This window comes from Gymnogyps californianus, chromosome 2, assembly GCF_018139145.2.
Source record: "Gymnogyps californianus isolate 813 chromosome 2, ASM1813914v2, whole genome shotgun sequence".
NCBI lineage: Eukaryota > Metazoa > Chordata > Aves > Accipitriformes > Cathartidae > Gymnogyps > Gymnogyps californianus.
This window is the reverse complement of record NC_059472.1, coordinates 53,854,346-53,871,050: the sequence shown is the minus strand read 5'-3', so window position 1 is coordinate 53,871,050 and position 16,705 is coordinate 53,854,346. Positions and strand designations below refer to the sequence as shown.

Below are 16,705 nucleotides of genomic sequence, written 5' to 3'. Positions count from 1 at the left end.
ATCCATAGAGCAGCACTTACTTACAAAGAGAGCATGGCCTTCAAAATATGAAAAGAGGAGTCTTCATAAACTTTTATTAAAGCCTCTGTTGTTGCAAACATTTATAATTACACTTTCCTTTAAATAATAGTCCCACTGACTGACAGGCTTTAGCCATTGGCTTCATTATGCTAACTCCCTGTGTGTAAAATCAAGCATTTTTTTTCCAGAACTGATATGTTATATTTATGATGAGAAATTTAGGCATGGCAAAATGTTGTTTTAAATATGTCCTCAGCAGCTTACAAAGCATTTCAAAGTATTTGAGAAGTCTGTACAACAAGTGAGATGTTTTATAGCAAGAAATGCACGAGTCCAAGCATGGTGAGTGTTAACAGATGTAGGGTGGTTTGGGGATCTCTCTCTGATCAGAAAAATGTCGTTTAAAATTCTACATAAACTTGGTAAATACAGTAGGACAAGGTAGAGAGACAGAAAACAATTGCAATAAAACTGCATGAAGTACAGTTTAGCTAGGATAAGTCGTTGGAGACTCATCATCCTTATGAATCTTGTTTGGAAGCCATGAGCAGAACAAACGTTTTGGTGGAAGGACTTGTTTCCACGGGACTTAGAACAGTTAGTAGAAAATATACTGGAGAAAACAATCCTAAAAACACTAAGGAGGAACTTGGCAAATAGATAATTTCTTTCCCTCTACTGGCAATTCTGCCACTCACATTAGTAGGAACAGAGGACACTGATAAGCAAGGTATTTCCATGGCACTCACACTGGAGCTTTTGGGGGCTCTTTGGCTAACAGCATCCTCCTTACATCTTCTCTGTCCATGCTCACTGATGCTTTGAGTTCATATTTGCATCCATTTTGCCTGCAGCATCAATAAATCAAGAATTCTCATTTGTTTTTTCCAGTGTCATCCTGCATTACTACCTATAAGAAGACACCGCCTCCAGTCCCACCAAGAACTACCACCAAACCGTTTATTTCCATCACAGCCCAGAGCAGCACAGAGTCTGCCCAAGATGCATATATGGATGGGCATGGACAGAGAGGAGATATCATCAGTCAGTCTGGACTTAGCAACTCCACGGAGAGCTTGGACAGTATGAAGGCGCTAACAGCTGCTATTGAAGCTGCCAATGCACAGATCCATGGCCCTGCAAGTCAACATGTAGGGAACAATACTGCCACTGTCACCACCACCACAACCATTGCCACCGTTGCAGTAGAAGATAGAAAGAAGGACCACTTCAAGAAAAACAGATGCTTATCTATTGGAATACAGGTACAGTACAGGACATGGGTTATATGCCTGCCATTGTTTTGGATTTCTACATCTGTTTTACTGCTCATTATGCAATGTTTTGTGTATTTTTCTTCTTTTCCTGACAGGTACCTATGTACAAATTGCAGCAGCGTAATCATTCTGCATGGTACTAATGATGTTTGCCTAATTTATCGTAAAAACATCAGATGCAAGGATTTGTTTAAGTCTCCTTGCTGCGTGTTATTCAGCTCTGTTAAATTACACACATGAGCACTAATCTATGAATCATAACACAGCGGGGGTCAGAAAGGCATGAATTAAATCATTGAAAGGGAATGTGTAAAACAATGATTTACATTACACTATCACCCAAAAAATATTTCTGTCCAGCCTCACTGAATTAATTGTCACTGCTTATTCATGCATTTCATAATGACTGGTAGCTGCTTGAATGAGGCAGCATTGTTCCTATCTCAGTCTCAAGAGCAGAGGGTAAGTTAAGTTCCTTCTGATTTGCCCTTGTTAAAGAAAATTACGGTTTTTTACCTCTAGTGGAATGACACAAGAAAACTAACCCTGCCAAAGTTCACTCCTATTTACAGAAAGGAGAAGAGCAAATAAACTAGACCAATGTAATCTGCTCTCTTAATTAATTTTTCCCATAACCCCCCCCCAAAAAAGAATGCGCATAGGACTCCAACTATCTGCTTGCAGGATTAGCTTTTGCAACAAAGTACTTGAACTTACAATCAACTGAGAATCAACACAGGTTTTGATGGGAGATGAATCCCAAGCAAACAGAATAGCAATCCACAGCTTATCAACCTTCACAAGAAGACATGATTTCTTTTTCTTGCAGATGGAGGTTGTAAGCACAGCACTATGTGCCTGGACAGGCTTATCTGATTAGCAAAGCCTAAGAATTTACCGTGAAATCTCTGCATCAGCCTGATGAGATGAGAGGCGCTGTGTAGAAGTATGCCATCCCAGGGGCAGCTCCTGGAGAAGCTGTGACTTTTCACTTACTTCTTCTTGGAAGGGCAATAATTACTATTGCCTCTGGGTTCAGTTCACTGCCTTTGTTGTAGCCTTTTTCTGCTTCACAGCCATTTGTTTTGGGTATATTCTGAAAGAAGTTTTGCTGTTCAGTGTTAAACACAGGAGCAAGATCCAGGTGGGACAGGTATAGAGGAAAGCTCTTCTATTACTTATTCCCATTCCCAGCCAAGCCTAAAGTGCCATTTTATTGTTGTAATCCCTCATTTCACTGAGCAAAGCAACAAAGACTCCTTAGCAGGCAAACACCCTGCAAAATAATGGGTAGAAAGAAATAATTTCCACATTTGCAGAAGCCAAAATGAACAACAGTAATGTAAATCATGGTTCTTGAGACACCGTCTCCCTGCTGTGTCTTCTTAATATAGTGTTGCTGCAAGTAACAAATGCTGCTTTTGAGGTAGAGGGGCCTCAGTTTCCTGAGATCTGAGGAAAATAGAGCCCCAAATGCTGTTCAAGCCTTTGACAATCTCCCTCTAAAACTTTGAAATTTACAGATGACCAACATAATCTTAGATGAAAGCTGCCTGGGGATGGTACGTGAGGGGCTGCCAGGGTAGTTTTTGAGTACAAACCAATGGAGATGCCTAAAGCTGGGATTACATGAGGCGAAACCTTCAGCAGTGATACAGCCTTACAGGATTCCTGCCCGTGCACCGTGCCACCCTCCCAGCTGTGCCCATCAATAAGATTTTTAGAGTCAGACAGGCTTCACAAATAAAAGAAAACTACTTTGCTAGTCTGCTGTCTGGTCCATTTTGCAGCATCATTGCACAAGCAGTTGTGCTGGTACAGCTGAAGGGGTAGTGTGGGAGTGGAAATACCGTAAGATAGCTGTTGCTGCCAGAAATTACTTCTCTCAGAAATAACTGCCCTAAAATAGGTAGGTAGGCTGTCAGCCCTCTGACTGGCAGTATGGAGTCAGTCTCTCTCCACTGACTGTAAAGGGACCCTAGTTTAGGCTTAGACTGAACTCAGACCAGGTATACACCTTAATTATAGTTCGGCCCATCTCTGTAGAGCAGGGCAAGCTGCATAAGCCAGAGGCATATTCTTGGTTTGCTTCCTCCTCTAACAAATAAACCTAATGTGCACTTGTGATGAACCTCCATGTGTGTCCTCTGCACCCCTCAGTCACTCGTAGGACACCACAAGCCTTTGCTGTAAATCTGTTCAGCAAACAAGCAAAGTAAAGCAAAGAAAAACCCTTCCATCAAAAGGTTGTTTCTCTCTGTCAGTTATGGGATTTAAGGTGTAGTTATCTCCCCAAAAGCCTCAGTATCAGGTACCTCACTTCACTGAACAGCTCTCTAACTCCCATCCCTCCTGAGTACTTTTCCTGCATGGGCTGTTCAATTGGCTCTCACCAACAAGCTTATTTACTGGTGGAAGAGATGCTAACTACAGCTGGAGATTTTGTACACCCGGGGTCAGAGTGGATCCACAGGTCACTTCGAAACACTGCTGTGGTCCAAAAATTCTGTGTGCCAGATATTTTTTTTCTTGTATGACTAACAATATGTCATATATAGCACTGGGAATTAACAACTACACTGATTGGACCCAGAAGTTTTGTGATTTTGCTCAAAGACACATCTGTGGTTAAATTTTAACTTTATACCATTGGTATAAATCTCCTCACGGAGATGGAGAGGTGGTATAAAGTTCCTGCCTGTGCTCCTGGGGACCACCTGTTTGCATGATGAAGCAGTAAAGAAAATGCATCCAAGAGCCGCATCTGCTTTCTTTAAATCTTATCTGTACAGTGCTCTGATTTGGGGCACTAACATTTAAACAAAATAAACACATAATTTTGACATGAGTTCCCATATGCATGCACATACAGACTAACAGGTAAAATCAAACAAATGGTGGAGCACAGTAAGTGGAGTTACAGCTGCTCAGAGATTTGCTCTGGCAAATGTGAGCATGCAGCCTCCATAAAATACTGGATAAACTCCATCTGCATTTTGCAGACCAAATGTTATCTTACCAGAAATGCTTTATAGATTAACAAGAATGATGAATATTCACTAATAACATCAGAAATGGGCACACCACAGATAAACTATCTGACTAGATGAAGGTACTTATGGTACAAGCTATATGTGCAGACACTTAGTAGTTATCATGCATAGAAATTGTAAGTAGCTGGGTGATATCTCTGCTAAAATACATTCTAATTAGCTGGTTAATTTTTTTTTTTAAGGTTGATGGTGCTGAAGAATCCACCAAATCAGGTGAAAATAAAGCAACCAGTAAGTTCCAGTCCATAGGAGTTCAAGTAGAGGAGGAGAAGTGGTGAGTAAAAGTTAATACTGTTTTTCTACAGTAAATAATTATGCCGCAACTAATTTTTAAGAGCCCTAGTTCCTGCACGCATGACCATATAAACCTGCTTCCTGGATGAATTGTTAGATCACCCAACTGAAAAGCTGAAGTCTTACAAATGCTGTAGCTCTTATTTCTCACAGGGGATTTTTTAGGACCAGTGGGAGAACTGAAAGAAAAGTGCCACATATTTTGAAGGTCAATATACTTTTAATAAGCCCTTTTTCCCCAGAAGATCTGCCTAAACAGCAGGTGGTGATGCGGCTGGAGTATTAGTCTCGGGATGGCTGCAGCAGCATAGAGTTGATGGGGAAGTTTACCTTGTTTTTCAGCAGAATAATTTCAGCCACGTGGAGCAGTGCAGTGGCAGAGCCAAACTGATTGCTTTTGCTCAGGTATCTCACCCAGACATCTCTGCATTACAACTGCTCCCTTGCAAAAAATTGTTGAGATTAAGAAGCAAGCCTGTAAAATTCAGTTCTCTCTCCAATCTGCAGTGTAACCTGAATTAGTAAACAAATATGCTCCAATAAAAATGAAAAGAAAAAAAAGTCTAGAATAGTTGTTGTCTTTAAGGGTTGTGTTTCTTTTTGATGACAAACTGCAGATACATTGCAGGGCAGCATAACTGTGCATAGCACTTTCCAGACACATAAAGTTTCTGAGTGCTTGACCACAACTGCAAATCTTAATTCCTGCCCAAAACTGGACTCAGTGGCTGAAGAAAAGCCGGACTCTCCCCTCGCCTCTGCGTGTGCAGGCCTGCCCATTGCTGCTGCGGCTGCAAGCACCCACCCAAGTCTTTGTTCGTTTTTCACAAGCCGCTTGGGCACAGCGTAACTTTTGGATCCTGGAGCCATTTTGTTGATAACTTGCTGTACTGTATTGTAGGAGAAGCCTCGGGGCAGTATCGCTTGTGGGTGAGGGAAGAGTCGCCCTTGCAATCTCTCCAGAGAAAACCTGGGTGCAGCAAATCTAAGCTGACAAAATTAGGGCCCTCTGCCCTCCTCTGGCCCACCGACTGCAGTAGCAAGTAGAGGAGATGTCCATTTTCACACTGGTTTTTTCCTATGTCTGCTAAAAATACTCAAAAATAACATGTTATCGACACCATTTTCAATTCAACAAAATCTCCCGGTAAAGTAGCAGGGTATTTTCCTGTGGTTTTAAAAGGCTAAAGTGATTTCAGCAAAAAGAAATGTGATTTTGCAATGACCCTGCTAGGCTGTTACCAAGTTCCTCATTAACCTGCTAAAACATTTCTTTCTGGCAGACATTTCTTTATGTGTTAGACCTTAGCCTCATTTACCCACAACTCTTCCAGCACTAGATAAATGAGCACATTAGAATAGATGCTGAAGGACCATTTCCCTTCAGCCTGAGCACAAAAGAAATAACTACCCCAAAAGCCCAACCCTCCCCCGCCCCTCAAAACAAAAAAAAAAAATCAAACCAGAAAAACAAAGAAAGAAAGAAATGGCTGTTTGTAAATACCTTACTTCCAAAGTCCTCTTTCTATTGCAGTTTTTATTGCTCCACAGAAAAAGGTAAGATTTGCCTGTGAGGGTCTGCCCTGAGAAAGTAGTATTTCTGCATTACCTACTGACAGCTGTGTTTGGGGGGTTTCCTTGCTGATAAAGTTGAGGTTGCTGCTGTTTGGAGCAGACGGGCATGCAATCTATCATGGACTTTCAGAGGTGAACTGGCTGATAAAGGACAGCCCCTAATCCTTAGAAAATGAGTGCACTCAAGACACAAAGGGCTTATCATCACAGTTTGGCACTCATATTCCTTTTTTTTTTTAACACAGCAGAGCACAATGTATTGATTATCTGTTACAGGAATAGAATTGTAAATACAGTGCATTCTTCCCTGCCCCTGCACCATAACATCTGCGGAGCCTCAGAAAAGCCCTTTTGAGTTGAATCTTTGACAAATGAGTGTTTTTAAAAATCTTCCAGGCTTCAGAAATATTAAATAAATATAAAATAAGAAGAGAAGAATGACACAGCAAAGAGGATAAATACAGTAAATTGATCATGTTTCCTTGCCAGTCTAAGCTATTAAGTGCACTGTTATAAAACAAGAAAGCTTTTTGCTTAATGCACCAAAAGCCTACCATACAAAATTTGTTTTGCTCCTCTTCTTTGCTTCCTGCTCTTTCCTCCCCCTTTCCCTCACCTCATATGACTGTCATTCCCATACTAAGGAGTCTTACCTCCTCGTGTCCTTTTAAATATTCCTGCTTCTGTGCTTGGATCAAGTAAGCAAAAGATTTTGCCTCTGTTTCTTGATCTAAGTAGCTCAAAAACAGAGCATCTTCGGAGGACAGCTCTATCTCTTCCATCTTCCATCTTGACTCAGACCTTTCACTAGCCCTTCACTCTCTGTAACCTGGGCTTCCTGCCAAGACAAATGACTCTGAGTCCTCCTCCTCCTCCTCCTCTTGTACTGCTCAAAGGATAAATGTGCCTACCACTACCTGACCATATTACAACTGGATCCACCACCGCTATTCATCTTATCCTCAGTTCTTTATGCTGCCTGCTCTCAATAATCTTTTTTGTACTCATTCCCTAAGTGCATCTCTACAATTTCTAGCATTTATAGAGTACCTCTGTCCAGGCCTTCTCGTGGAAAAAAACTAGTATGCATTTCTTTCAACCTCATGATCTTCCTGCTGTTGCTCTGTTACTCTCACCTGATCTCCCCCATGATGCTAACAAAACCCCAACCAAAATGTTCCTCCCCTTTCCTCACATGACCCAACCCTTCCAGGGCAATTTTCAAACATGTATGTAATGAAGCTGATCAGTGCAATCTCAGGGCACTTCCATTTCTGTCCCTTTCTGTTTGTCCTTTCTCTCTACCTGCGACTACTTCTTGACCTCAAGGGACCACCTTCCATTCCTCACTTACAGAAGATAATTGAATTGTTGGAAGTCAACCAGTTCTACTGAACCAGAAAAGAAGTCGTCATATATTGTGCCAGGCCAATTAGCACACATCCTTATTGAACAAGGGGCTCTCAGTCCCACAGCTCAGTAATCACTTTTAGTCTTTCTTGCATTTTACCTTGTCTGCCCCAAGATTTCCTCCCATTACATCCTCACCCCCAAAATTGTCTTGGTCATTGCTCTAATCATACCATCAGCTGGTAATTGTACTTGGTTTGCCATCACAAGAATTTATGAATGCTGAAACAATGGTAGTTTCTGAACTAAGAACACTGCCATGGGAGACTAAGACCATAGACAGATGGTCCTTCTCCATTTTTTCTGGCTTCTGTGGGGCCAGGGAAGGTGCCCCCACCTCTTGGCGTGGTATAAAGTGTGGTTTACCACACCATACCTCTTGGTGTGGTATAAAGTGAAATGATTTGAAATGGCGGTGGAGTAACATAAAAAAAAACAAAACAAAACAAAACAAAAAAACAACCTCTTCTGTCTCTTCAAGGAAAAAAACCCCACATCTTTGGGTTTTGTTACTATATAAAGCCATATTTTTCTCTTTTTTTCATTTAGGTTTTTGGGTTTGGTCACTTACTGTCCTGACAAAAAATACTCAGGTTTCAGGGTCTTCCCTGTATAGCAGGCCACTCCTACGCTCTAAATCAAACTTCTCAACTCTCCAGTCTTCAGGACAGGACCTTCAAATCTGTCTTTTGGCTAAGCTGAGCTTGGACTGATATTTCCTTGGCTTTTGTCTGCAGCATTTTCTGGCTATCTGTGTTCTCCACAATGGAAGCCATTCCATTGAGAAATTCTGAAGGTGGTAGATGCCCCATCCCTGGAAACATTCAAGGTCAGGTTGGACGGGGCTCTGAGCAACCGAATCCAGTTGAAGATGTCCCTGCACATTGCAGGGCAGGGTTGGACTAGATGATCTTTAAAAGTCCCTTCCAACCCAACCCATTCTATGATTCTGTGATTCTATGATTCTAACCTGGCTGGGAGTGACTGAGCTGGTATTCAGAAGAAGAGAGAGGCAATTTCAAAAGCAAGGCTTAATAATGTTCCCTGTTTAAAGCTAAGGGCCCTGACTCGGTCTTGTGTGTTAGGCCTCCACAAACTGTTGCCCCCTCTTGTTCCAGCTATTCCCCCCAGTGCTGCCCGGAAAGTATCACAAGGCAAAGGTTAGAACAGGTTTATTTGAGGATGAGAGATCCCAGGAACGCTTTGATCCTCTGTCTTCTGCAAACTCTGCTGGTGAGATATGTGCCCAGCACAGGGTGTGTATTCGCCGAGGATGGTCTCTGTAGCGTGACCTCCTCCATGCGCTGCTGTGCTACTCACACGCGGGAAAGGGCAGGGTAGATACTCTCTGAATATCTGGGGGGCAGCAGGGCAGTGCAGGATGGGGAGGAAGAGCCCAAGCAGCACTTGAAGCTCCACCACGTTTCAAGGGAGATTGATGGGTGGAGATTAATTGATTGATTGGTGGCTGGGAGACATGCACAGGCTGGCTGCACTAAGGCCTCGGCTTCCTGCCCGCAGCATACCTGACCACTGCCAAGGAGCTGGGCCCACACCGATAGAGTCCTGGGTGGCGCCAGACCCTCTCAGCATGACAGGCTCCCTTCTTCAAGCATAGCCTGGGATCAGCGTTGCAGTACCTGGCTAGGTCTGCTGGAATTGGATCGACCTCCATGGGCTCCTCCTGATCTTCCAGTGGGTCAACCTCCATTGGCTCCGTGCCATCCTCAGTGGTTTTAGTGCTGCCTCACCTTGAATATTGTGTGCAATTCTGGGCCCCGCAATTTAAGAAGGATGTGAAGGTCTTTGAATGTGTCCAGAGGAGGGCAACAAAGCTGGTGAAAGGGCTGGAAGGAATGTCCTAGGAGGAGCAGCTAAGGACTTTGGGCTTGTCTTAGTTTGGAGAAAAGGAGTCTGAGGGGCAACCTCATTGCTCTCTACAGCTTCCTGAGGAGGGGAAGTGGAGAGGGAGGTGCTGATCTCTTCTCCTGGGTATCCAGTGACAGGACGTGTGGGAATGGCTCAAAGCTGTGCCAGGGCAGGTTTAGACTGGACATTAGGAAGCATTTCTTTACTGAGAGGTTGGTCAAACACTGGAACAGGCTTCCTAGAGAGGTGGTCGATGCCCCAAGCCTGTCAGTGTTTAAGAGGCATTTGGACAATGCCCTTAATAACATGCTTTTAACTTTTGGTCAGCCCTGAATTGGTCAGGCAGTTGGACTAGAATATTGTTGTAGGTCCCTTCCAACTGAAATAGTCTATTCTAACATTGCCATAAAGGATTAGAGTTCCCTGCTAAGACTCTCAGTGATGAAAAAAGACTATGTGAATGGGAGAAGGGGGAGGGATAGAGCAAAGCACACAAGATTGTGTAGCTTGAAGAGGTATGGCCAAAGATCCTGCCATTAGAAGACATGGTACTGTATCTGCTAACTCCTTCTGCAGTTTGTTCTGCTGACAGCCGCTGCAACCTTAGCAGAGAAGCCCACAACCGAGAAAGAGTACAGCCAATGGGTAAAGTGAGGCAGGCTGAATTTAATGTAAGTGCCTCTGAGACTCACCATGCCTCAGTTGATTTGAAACCTAGATCTTTTCTGGATTTTTTTGTTATTTTAGGAAAGAATGAAGTTGTCTGAGTTGAAATGTAAACATGTTTTTCAAAAGAAAGCAAAAGAAGACTTAGAAGCAGATAGTTGAATGCTAACAAGTGACCCTGTTGTTGCTGTTCAAAACACATCGTGCTGTTGTTCTCCATACTGGTTTATCCAGTCTGAGGTTTCATGGCTTTCTGCACCTTAGGCCAGATATCTGCTGCAGTTCTCTGAAGCTGTAATTATTACACCTTGTGCCTGCAGGGCACAACTGAGTACAAAAGGGCCAAGCCTGAAAGCAGAGGAAGAAGCAAATCTCTGTTTTTAACGATTACCAGCAATTTATGAAAGCTTTTTTTTTAGGTAGACCTGTGAATGTTTTGTATGTGTAGAAATAGTGAAAACTTAGGCATTAGCTTCAGCAGCTCTCCTGTGGTATGGAGTTTTAACTGAGAGCAAAACAAAAAAGGCTCATGTGGGACACAAATGGTATTTTGTAAGAGTAAAACATCCTGGGAGTGAGTGAGGAAGCTATGTCAGAGACTAAAATTACCATCTATTAGGCATTTTATATAGATGTGCTGGAGGCAGGCAGATAGTGGGTGCCTTCCTGCATTTCCATTTCATTCAACATACATTTCCTTGGGAGTATTTTTTTAATTTTGAACTGATGGTATATTCTATTGCCAAGTTGTTTTTCTTTTGAAGACAGATAGGTTACACAATCCGGTGCCAAGAATCTGTCAAGCAAGCCTGTAGCATACTATTATATAGATAAAACAAAGGCAAAAAAAGTAGGTTATTCTATTTTATTTGTTGAGCCAGAGTCTGGTTTTGGTGGTACTAGCTCATATTGAACCCAGTAAGAGTACACTCCTGAAAGCTTTGAAATGTAGTGCCTCCAGCAATACATCCTCTTGGCAAGCAGACCTTGAGGTTTTCACATTTGGGATTTGGTGTACACTGAAAAGCCAGGGTGTTAACTGAAAATGCAAATGGTCATCTGAAACAGAAGGATATCAGAGTCTAGGGCACTGGGGAAAGCAGAAGTCGGCTGTGACGTGGAGGTAGGAGCACAGAGAAGAACGAGCCTGGATTAAGGCATTTGCTTTTCTCTCCAGTACCGTGAAAGGTGTGGAAGAGTACACGGTGTACTAATGCCTTGGCTCTCAGTGAACCCTGACTAAATGACTGAAAAGAAATCCTGTGTGAGCATGTGCCTGTGTGGGCACACATGTTGGGGGGTTTTTTTGTGTGTGTGTGTGTATGTATGCAAGCACGCACTTCAGAGCAGATAAGGGATTTGTCAGCTTGGTGGCCAAATTAAAGCAATTTTAAAAAAAACTAGCATAGATTGGACCAAAAGACTTTCATTGTGATGTCAGCCTAAAGCTAAAGTCTTTCTAACCACTAATAGCAGCCTAACAGCTTTTCTCTGCCAGGGGCCAGTAGCAGATACTTAGGAAAAGTATAAAGGAGTGTGTGTAAAGGAAAAGTATAAAGGGTGTGTATAAAGCACTACTCCTCCCAGTAGACCTTCCCAATTTAGCAGTCTGTTGTTCAGGGACTTCCTAAGCCAGATATGACATCTGTGTAATAGCTCTTCCTGGACCTATCTCCTGTGAATTTGATCAGGTTCTCTTTGAACCTATTTTTACCTTTGGTTTTCCCAGGATCCTGTGGCAATTTAATTACACATTGTGTGAAGAAATACTTCCTTTCACTAGATGTATATCTTTAGACCTCTAAACCTTGCAACTGGCAGCCTTCCTCCCCACAGCTCTTGCACTCTGAGAAATGGTGAAACATCACCTAGTTGGGATTTCATAGGTCTCTCATATACCTCCTCAGCCATCTGTTTTCTAAACCAAGAAATGTCTTTCCTCCTATGGAAGCCATACCGTATCGCCAATGATCCTTGTCCTCCCTTTTGAACTTTTTCTGCTGTATCAGTCCGTAGCAAAATGCTTTGCTCTGCTTGTCAAAGGATAAATACTACCGAGCTGAAGAGTTCTGCTCACTCCATATTTTTCAGTTTGCTGGTGCATATCGTGCAAAACTACAGTGGCATAACCGTGACTTTTGCATCATTTAACAACACCTGTTTCAAAAGAACTGCAAGCTGCAGGCACTACATTAAAATGTTTGTATTCTAGGTCATTATAAAAAAATATGTACACAGTCTATTATTAAAGTTTTCCAGGGATTGGTGTGGCTGAGAAGTTAATTTGAGCTTTCTTCTGCAAAGGAATTGGCCTTTTTTTTTAATTGGACAACCCTTCTCAACTCCTGTTTTGCTTTGCTCTACTCCTCTCAAAGCCCCAGATCAACAGCCACTAATTTCCTCTATATCAGCAGGACCTGGTACAATCCTCTTTGAAGTCTGCTGCACTCTTCCTGAGGTATCTGGATGCATCAGGTACATAGGACATGAAATTCTCCCTCAGCATCCTTCCATCTGCTCCCTCCTCAACTGCAGACTAAATACACTTGACGAAGTTTTGCTGTCAGTTGCACTTGTCTAATCGGCCATTGCTCTTCAGTGGAAGGTGGAATATAAATGAAAGGGAGTGAAATGGTGCCCAGCATCCAGCTCCACTGTCTCCTCAGCATTTTCATTGCTGCTTGAGCTCAAACTAAAAATAGAACTGGTAAGGGCAAAACAGCCAAAATATCACAGGGAAATGGGTCCTAACACTGGTTTCAAGAGTAAATGAGAGATTGTGAACAAATTAGAAGCAAACTACCAGCTGCATGAGTGCACAGGCATCCAGGATTAGTAAGAAGAAGGGGTGGGAATCTGTCCCTATTCAGTTCAAAACTATGTTAATTCTGAAGCCTAAATATTACTAATTTAAGTAACATCTACATTAATTACTTTATGGTTCTCCCTTCTTTATCATCATGGGGCAAGACAGATGTCTGCTTTGCTTGTTTTCCTGTGTTCCTCAGTGCATCAGTTTCTAGAGTTACCCCGACTCTCTGTAATTATTTGCCTGCAGATTTTCCACTCATTCCCTCCACAATTTACTGCTTGTCTTATCTGCTCTCACTACTACCCCCTGCAACAGCATTAAGTGTCTCTTACTCCTTACACTTCCCTCTGCTCCTTCTCTATCAGCCTCTTCACCTCAGATGCCTTGGACTGCAGAATTTGGAGTGCTGTTTACGTAAAGAAAACCCACCCAAACCCAAAGCCCCAAACCTCCTCTCTCCCCTGCTTTTGCCTTTACCCTCAGTGTTTGCTCTCTGCCCTCAGAGGCTCCAACATAGGGAAACTATGCAAGGTGAAAGGAAGCACCTACAGGGTAGCAGCCTTCACGATGAGGGTAACACAGACAGCGACTGAGAATGCTAGCTTTGGTGAAAAAGAGGAGATCATTTTGAAACTGAAGGTTGAATGTGAAAAACAAAACAACTGAACACTGGGAATGGGCGCTAAAATTGTGAGAGATGGCAGTGGTATTAGCAGGTACATAATTCTGAAGAGTAATTATGAAGAAGCAATACAAAATACTTAATTGGGTTAAAAATACTTATCTTCTTTATAAATTGAATGTATAATGTTATGTAGATAGTGGACTCATTGGTATTACTATTTTATCAGTCTCACATGTATGATTTTTAAATGTGGCTTGTGAGTTTGGGTGTGTAACTTCAAAGGGGTGTGAGTTTTAAAAGTTGAAAGATAAGCCACTTGTTAAAATTGGGCCCCTTTATCTTTTCATTAATTGGTAATCTAAAATCCTGAGCTACTGACACTATTTGCTGTCTCTTGGGCTAGCCTCTGGCTTTGTTAAAGCACATAACAATTAGGGGTACTTGCCTCAATAAACAGTGAGCTTGCATGAAAAAAAGAGAGATGTTTGTTTGTTGGCTTGCAATGAGAAAAGAAGTTTATGCTGATTATTTCAAGAAAAAGCATCTGAGTGTAGCACTGAGAGCCGTGACTGCCAGTCTTAGGAGGGGTGGCAGAATCTTAGTAAGTCCTTTCTTACTGAGTTACCTAGAAAAAGCTTTCTAAACATTTTATGTTTGTGCTCTCCAAAGCTTTCGCAGGTTTACACGATCTAATAGTGTAACAACAGCTGTGCAAGCAGACTTGGATTTCCATGAGAACTTTGAAATAATCGACCCTCAAGAGGACAATACGTGTTCTGGACAAATATCAAGACAATTTTCCCGAGATGCAAGCACCTCTACTGTTAGCATACAAGGGTCAGGAAACCATTATCATGCATGTGCCGTGGATGATGACTTTGATACAGATTTTGATCCGTCAATTTTACCTCCTCCTGACCCCTGGATTGACTCTATCACCGAAGATCCTCTGGAAGCTGTTCAAAGGTCAGTGTGCCCACGAGATGGCCACTGGTTTCTGAAGCTACTTCAGGCAGAGAGAGATCGTATGGAGGGCTGGTGCCAACAGATGGAGAGAGAAGAACGGGAAAACAACCTACCTGAGGACAGTAAGTAACTGCGTACAATAATATTGCAACTACAAAAAATATTTAATATAGGTCAAATTTACTCCAGTGAATTCTGTATTGTGCCCTTTCCTACTTAGCTAATGAAGCTATGGTCGTGATTCTCAAAAGGCCTGTATGTATGTATATAATAATCCTTATTAAAGTTGACAGGGAATGCAAATGCTCGGCACTTCTGAAACTCCAGAGGTATTAGCTATTGGGATTGCATAGTTCAATGGATAATTAGGAGATTGTGGTTAGGGATCTTGTAGTATTAATGTTTCTTAACTCTTCCATTTGAAATCACTTCTCACAACCTTACAATATAATTGAACAGATTCTAGTTCCTTTTCATTAAATTCATATTTTAGTTGCCTTTTTAGATGGTGATTGGCATCAGAGTCTTCAGATGCTTCTCCCAGCTGAAAGAGATTTCAGTTGTGCTTCCAAGTTGTTCTTCCTCTCTTCTCCTCTCCAGCCTCCCTTCATCTCCCTTGCAGTTTTCATTCCTCTTTGATCTTCCCAGTAAAACAAGCTCTCCATATTCTATGATAAAAAACACACACATGCAAACTACATCTCAGTTGTCACTGCTGCCAGAAATATTACCCCACCTGTAAGGTAATGGGAATGTCTAAGTAAGCCTTCATTAGTAAGAAGGGTTGGGTAGCTCACGTCTTACTCATTCACTCTAATTAGGGAAAAAGAGCTGAACGTGTGCCTCCCTGTCCAGAATTTTTTCTCCCAGTAAAAATGGAAGTTTTTTCCATTTACTTCCATTACAAGGAGCAGTACTATTGATAGCTGTCAACTTTTGGACATAGGTAAACCTGCGAGCTTAGAAGCATGCTCCTTGTGAATGAAGCGTTTTCAAATCCTAGCAGGGAGCTTCTAGAAATACTAAGGAGCAGCTGCATATAGAGAGTTCAATATTGTGTAATTTAGGCACACCTAAGCCTATTTTCCTGGATATACAAATAACACTTTTCCGACCCCCAGATTAGCTCCTACCAAAGCAAGGACTACTACTTCAGCTCCAGGATTGCTTCTTCCAAATTTCTAACCCTTCCTCCCAAGAAGGGAGGCGCTAGAATTTTTTTGGAATGTGAAGGTTTTGATTTATGGAAGGAAAGGAATTAACACTGGCAAAAAATATATTTTTTTAAATTCTTAGAAATGCATAAGCTGTTTCTGCTGGAGCCTTCCATTCAACCCAATGAAAGAAATAACCATAGAGAAGTTTGATCTAGATAGTGAAAGTTAGACACTATTGTAAACAACTGGAAATTGACTTCTAATGGAAAGTATGAGATAACCTTAACATTAAGGTATGTTAAGGTTTTCTATTTCTACAAAATCTCTGTTATATAATAGGCTAACGATTTCTTCTGAGGGAAAAATATAGAAGGATTACCGTTCAAAGCAGATCCAGATTCCCCAAGTTTTAGAGTACTTGAACCTCATTTTTAATTTACATCATCAATATGGTCAAAATTCTCTTTGAACATGTATCAGAATACAAAGGTTTTCTATTGTTAGTATGCAAGAAATAAACCCCATGAACTAAGAGATTTTAGATTGAAAAAGAAATGTGGACACATAACAAATAGGAAATACACAACATTTGTAAGTCCAAGCCACAAAACCCACTTGCTTTCTCTTTGCCACAACAACTTAGATTGGACATAAGGAAGACATTTTCTACGATGAGGGTGGTGAGACCCTGGAACAGGTTGCCCAGAGAAGTTGTGGCTGCTCCATCACTGGAAGTGTTCAAGCCCAGGTTGGACGGGGCTTTAAGCAATCTGATCTAGTGGAAGAGGTCCTTGCCCATGGTAGGGGGGTTGGACTAGATGATCTTTAAAGGTCCCTTCTGACCCAAATGACTCTATGATTCTATGAACTGATAATAATGGAAAAACCTACAAATATTTTATTTGTGTCCCAAAGTAGTTATTCACCTTCGGAAAAGAACATGAAGTGAATTTTACAAGGCTGATATACATGCAGAATGT

General features: G+C 41.9%; 1 protein-coding gene across 3 annotated transcripts in view; it reads left to right on the top strand.

The window, feature by feature from the left end:
* DLGAP1 (DLG associated protein 1) overlaps nucleotides 1–16,705 on the top strand; it is a 340,676-nt gene that overhangs the window by 310,188 nt on the left and 13,783 nt on the right. For all 3 annotated transcript variants that reach the window (XM_050890759.1, XM_050890760.1, XM_050890761.1), the window contains 3 exons: nucleotides 913–1,286; nucleotides 4,534–4,625; nucleotides 14,272–14,690. In XM_050890759.1, the coding sequence (XP_050746716.1) occupies nucleotides 913–1,286; nucleotides 4,534–4,625; nucleotides 14,272–14,690 (885 nt within the window). The remainder of the gene's footprint in view (nucleotides 1–912; nucleotides 1,287–4,533; nucleotides 4,626–14,271; nucleotides 14,691–16,705) is intronic.